At 32.1% G+C, this 6,000-nt stretch overlaps 1 protein-coding gene across 1 annotated transcript; it reads right to left on the reverse strand.

The window, feature by feature from the left end:
- Positions 1 to 2,948: 2,948 nt before the first annotated feature.
- LOC145118440 (Tetratricopeptide repeat (TPR)-like superfamily protein) lies at positions 2,949 to 5,260 on the reverse strand. The gene has a single exon (XM_079054194.1). It carries the CDS (start codon positions 5,212 to 5,214, stop codon positions 3,193 to 3,195), a length of 2,022 nt encoding a protein of 673 aa, XP_078910320.1. The 5' UTR covers positions 5,215 to 5,260; the 3' UTR covers positions 2,949 to 3,192.
- Positions 5,261 to 6,000: the final 740 nt, after the last annotated feature.

A 6,000-nucleotide genomic window follows, 5' to 3' on the forward strand; every position in this document is an offset into this window, starting at 1 on the left:
CCTGGGGATCACTTACCATCTTCGAGTTTATCTCCTTTTGCAGCTCCTTGTATAAAATCATTCTCATACAATACAATTCTGACAGAATGTCAATCTCACAAAATGTCAATCTCATAGAATGCTAACATATTTTGAAGTGGCTTAGAGGTCAAACATACACAAGACATCTAGGAATGAAACAAGAAAGTGAATGAGGATTCTTTCAAGAATGTCGATATTTTTTTTGCAAGAGATTTCAATAATGAATGTAATTTATGTTCATAGTTGTATTCTTTAAAAATGAATGTAATTACTGATTCTAAACTATTAAACTTCGTCTTATATAAAATTTGTATTCATTGAAAATTATTAGTCTTGATAATATGTGTTTATAATATTATGTGCATAGTTGTATACCATTCTGACAGAATTACAGAACATCATTCTAACAAAATGACATTCTGATAGAATAAGATCGGTTTATGCTTACAAATTACGTTTGAAATTGAATTAATTTGAAAAAAACCAGATTTTTTAAATCAAAATCATTAATTATCCCATAAATCTCAATTTTTCCTTTTTTAAATTTGTCTCAATTGACTAAAATGCCTTTATGCTGAAATTTGTGTGATTATATGGTACATGTTACCCTATTGTAATATCATAGACCCTCAGATCATGACCTTTGATTTAATTCCATCTGGTGGTCCAGATCTGTACATTCTGACACACAATAGTTAGTAAAAACAAAATAACCTAACCATATATATATATATATATATATATATATATATATATATGTGTGTGTGTGTGTGTGAAATTAAAAAAAAAGAGTAGAAGTTCAAGACTAAAACCATTAAATAGTAAAATAAATAAAAAAATAAACTTAAATTAGTAACTTTAATTATTAAATAACTTTAATTCCATAAAAAATAAAAAAATAAACAAATATTTGTAGGATGTTAATATCCTTGACGTCATCTTTTTAACAATCGTAATTTAATATATTATTAATATTATTATTATGGATATTGAAAGCGTATAGGGCAAATTTTGAAAGTTTTGTAGAAGTAGAAGGAGAAGAAATGAAAATTTAAATTAAAACTAATATTCACTCATAATGATTGATACAGTGATTGACGTTACTCCACTTTTATAAACTTTAATTCCATAAAATATAAAAAAATAAACAAATTTTTAAAGTTTCGTGTATTTAGAACTTTTATCGTGCATTTAGAATTACCCAATTACAAATCTTCAGCAATTGACAAAGAAACTACTGCAAATTACATTCACGTCACTCTTTTACAAACTTCAATTTGAAGAAGAGGTAATTTCTAATTCTTATTAGTTAATATTTACGTTATTTTTTTTTTAAATTTATGGTTAATATTTTTTTTGAACAATATAATTTGTAATTAATGATTGTATTATGATTGGTTAATTTGTTTCTTAATTCTTATTTCTTATAATAATAAGGTAAATCGGAACAATAATATATATATATATATATATATATATATATATATATATATATATATATATATATATATATATGTTAATATTTATTAATTCACCCTAGTAACATTACTTTTTTTCACTGTCACGAAGGTCGAAGATAATCAATATTCTTGCTTCCTTATCAAAACTATTGTGTCGGTCTTGAATCTACATCTTCAAGTGTTAATCGTAAGTCCCCTAACTGCAATCTTTATATAGTAAAATGACGTATTTTAATGAGGTTTAGTATCTAAGCTTAGGTGAGGCTGTAATGTATATTCGCTTTTCCCACATATATATATATATATATATATATATATATATATATATATATATATATATATATATATATATATATATATATAACGAAAAGAAGATATTAATATATGAGAATCGATTCTTATGGTCGTTTGAAAAGTTTTGAAGCTTGGTTCTTGCAAAAAGAGATGTAGTTCCTATTTGTCGACTATGTCATTCCAATATTTTTTTAATATATATAAGCCCATTTATCCTAAAATCTTGGCTCCACCCCTAGTCACTATTACTTACTACTTAGGCACCCACTTATAAGCCTCCATTGTTTCCTATATAAGGTCATGTCCTCTAGTAAGAGCTAATCATTAGTAGTAGTTAACCCCTTCAAGTCCAATCTCACACTGTGTTTCCACTTTCTCTACGGACGATCTCTCCTCCTCATAACTTCGACTGTAATCGTCTCCATTTTCCTTACAATTGCAGATGTTTGTCTTCTATGTTCATTCCCTTAATTTCTCTATGATCGATATAAGCCTAATGAAATCCTCTATGATCGATGCCACACTCAACGATGAGCTCAAGTTTCATGATGAACACTATTTTTTGGTATTTAAAAAAAAAACCCTACCTAGTCTACGAATATAAGCCCGTTGATTCATGGGTATAACTTTTTCTAACTTGGAACGAATGCAAAATGCTTGCGTGGAACAAAATATTTGGTGATATCATAAATTTCTCAATGTAAAAGAAAAACAAGTTAACATATATAAGACCAAAAACACTAATATTTCTTCGGAAACAAGTTCATATACATATGGGAAAAAACATTAATATTAACTTCTGTTATTTTCTTGGATTCTTTGTTACATGTGCGATAATTACTTGGGCATTTGAGAGATGTAATTATGTTATGGGGCTTTGAATGACTATAACATTAGTGCTGGTGTTGTTTGGTCTAATACTTGATGGTGAGTCGCTTGTGATATTTTGAAAACAATGTTGTCAAGTCAGACCGGTATAAATAAATATTAAAAGTTTTTCCAACATGTTTGGCGTATCGTAGAGTCGAATTTATGATAGAATAAGAAGTTTGGCTCGATGGTCCACCCGATTAAGAAGAACCGCCATGTAGAATATGGTAGTCTAATAGTCAACCCAAGTCATAATATTATCACATTACTACATATTGATGCCAATAGTAGAATGGGTATCCCAAAAACATTTTAACTGCTGTAATTTTACAAAACAAAGCAATAAGTTTTAAATTCTAACAAGAATAAGTAGCACATGAAACAGGTACTCTGGGATTAATGTCAATGGGACGACAGATTTTCTTTCAATCTCTCTTATGTACAAATGACAAAAATGCCCTCCTCATCCTCTTCATAAAAAATAGCCCTAAAAAGTTTGTCCAGTCGGTTGCATCATGTGTCCTCCCTTTCATTCACCATCATCATTCTACAACTCCATAACTTCATCTTTATCATGAGACAAGACATAACCAGCTTCTTTCAATTGTTGACTCAATCCATCCAACAAAGGATATATCTCAAATGCCTTAACATTCTTAGTATCAGCCACCAAAAACCGCATAAACCTCCCTCCTACATCCAACCAAGCACAACCAGGAACCTTACTAACACCCAATTCCCTCATCAAAACTCTAACTTTACCTAATTTCTCCCAACTCCCAGAATCCGCATACATGTTTGCCACCAATACATAATACCCCGAATTCCTTGGACGCAATTCCAACAGTTTTTCAGCAGCCATTTCTCCTAACTCTTTCTTTCCATGAATCCGACATCCTCCAATCACAGTCGCCCACATGGCAGGTGTTGCCTCATAAGGCATCTTTCTCATTGTTTCTTCTGCTTTTCCCAATAACCCAGCTCTCCCATAAAGATCAACCATACAAGAAAAATGCTCCAAACGAGGCACTATACCATAAACAGAAGACATATTTTCGAATAAAGTTTGACCTTGGTCAACTAGAGCAGAATGACTACAAGCTGAAAGAACAGCAACCATGGTCACATGATCTGGCTTTATGTTACACCTAATCATCTCTTCAAATAAATCAACAGCCGTTTTTCCCTCCCCTTGGATCCCATAACCAGCTATAAGTGAAGTGTATGTCACCTCATCCTTTTTGGTTAAAGAATCAAACAGTCTTTTAGCAAGCAAGATTTTCCCAGATCTTGCATACATGTCGATTAGAGAATTGAATAGTAATAAGTAATCTTTGAATCCCTCATGCCTTGTAATGTAGCAATGGAACTCTTTACCATGTTGTAGATTTGCCACGCGTGCACAAAGAGGAAGTATGCTTGCTATTGTCACGTAATTGGGATCAACACTGGAAAGAAGCATCTCCCGGAATAGAAATGAGGATTCCTCGGAATTGTCCCAGTGTGAGAATCCTGATATTATGGAGTTCCAAGTGATTACACTCTTGTTTTCAACCAAATGGAATACAATATGAGCATGTTTAAGATCTTTACACCGGGAATACATTGTAATTAATGAATTTTTTACATTATCATAGTCATGACAACATGTTCGAATTGCTACACTATGGATTTCCTTGCCTAGATTCAGTTCTCCAATATGAGAACATGCACCTAAACCATTGATCACAGCCACTGGATCCCATTTACCAGAGGTCCTTAATTGAGAAAGTAACTTTAGTACTTGGATATAGTTTCCTGTCTTCAAATAGCCTCCTGCAATGGTATTCCAGATGATGACATTCACTTCTACATTTTGGTTCTGCATATCGTTGAAAAGCTCAAAGGCTTCTCTCCACATGCCCTGAGATGCGTACCCGGAAATTATGGAGTTCCAAGAAATTTCATCTCTCACAGGCATTTCTTCGAACAGCATTCGTGCAACATTCAAGTCTCCACATTTTCCATACATGAACACCAATGCATTGTGCACGAACAAATTCCATTCCAATCCCGACTTCATAATTGACTCATGAACCTCCCTACCGAGACCCAAATCAAACTCCTCGCCACAAGCCTTGAGAACAGACGGATATGTAAAATTGTCAGGGATAATTCCCTTCTCCATCATTTTTGTATACACAGATAAACCCTCCTTCCCAAGCCCAGCTCTAACATAGCCAGAAATAACTACATTCCAAGACAACGGATGCATAATGTTTGAACTTTCGGTAACGACATATGCATCATTGAAAAGATTAAAATCAACATAGAATGTGACTAACTTTGGAACCAAAACACGGGATTTTTCAAACCCCGAAGAAACCAAATACGCATGTAGTTGTTTACCTTGTGAAATTGCTTTAACTTGCGAACAACATGCAAAAAGAGAAACCAATGACTGCAACACGAAATCAGACGACGAGGCATTGTGGGTTTGTTGTACGATGAGAGAGAAAATGTTGAATGCTTTTGATAACTTGTTCTGACTTGCTGAATCTTTGAGGGAGGAGACAAGCGATGCTAACATGGATGAAGGATCTGGGTTTGGTCATCCGTGATATTGAGCTGCTGGTGAGCTGGTCACAAATATCTCTAAATATTATTAACCGCTCTTGATTGTATTTTAATCCTATGATTTCCACCCTTAGATTAAATTGCTGACATCATCTTCCCAAAATATAATCCAAACATTTAATTATAAAATCTTTAAATTTAGCAATTACATTTCAAACACAATTACATTTAATTATAAAATCTTTAATTATAGAATCTATCCATATTTTCTAAAATATATTTCACAATTCGAACACAACTATATTAAATTATAGAATCTTGAAAATCAACAATTATGTTATCGATTAAAACATATCATTCTATTTATATATATAAGATATCAGTTTCTCCATAAATCTGGCCAAAAAACATGAATAGCCGCCCCATCTTTCTCCTTTATTTTCTCTATTAAACCATAATTCTCTAATACTCTTCGTCCTCATGTCAATTGTTGTGCTTCAATTGATGCTTTGTGTGTTTATTACATAATGTAGCACCATAAGGTGATTCCTTTTTGTTCATGTATTCTTAGAATTTGCGTATTGTGTCTTCCTTGCATCTTTAATTATCACACCTCTGTTTTGGATTCACACAAATCTCTACAAACTGAAGCATGCATCTCCTTCAAGTCATCTTTTGACAATCTATGTCATCATTAACCCTAATTAATATTGTCCATAATTTAACTCCCTTATTTATAGCTTTTCGCTTCAAAAATTCAAACCCGTTTAGTTTTTTCTTTTTTAAAAAAGTCATTAAA

The sequence above is a fragment of the Lactuca virosa genome, chromosome 1 (assembly GCF_052849685.1).
Source record: "Lactuca virosa cultivar CGN04683 chromosome 1, Lactuca_virosa_CGN04683_v6, whole genome shotgun sequence".
NCBI lineage: Eukaryota > Viridiplantae > Streptophyta > Magnoliopsida > Asterales > Asteraceae > Lactuca > Lactuca virosa.

Bases quoted from the DNA above. Each gene is read 5' to 3' on its own strand.
- LOC145118440 (XM_079054194.1), bottom strand. From the start codon at position 5,214: ATGTTAGCATCGCTTGTCTCCTCCCTCAAAGATTCAGCAAGTCAGAAC.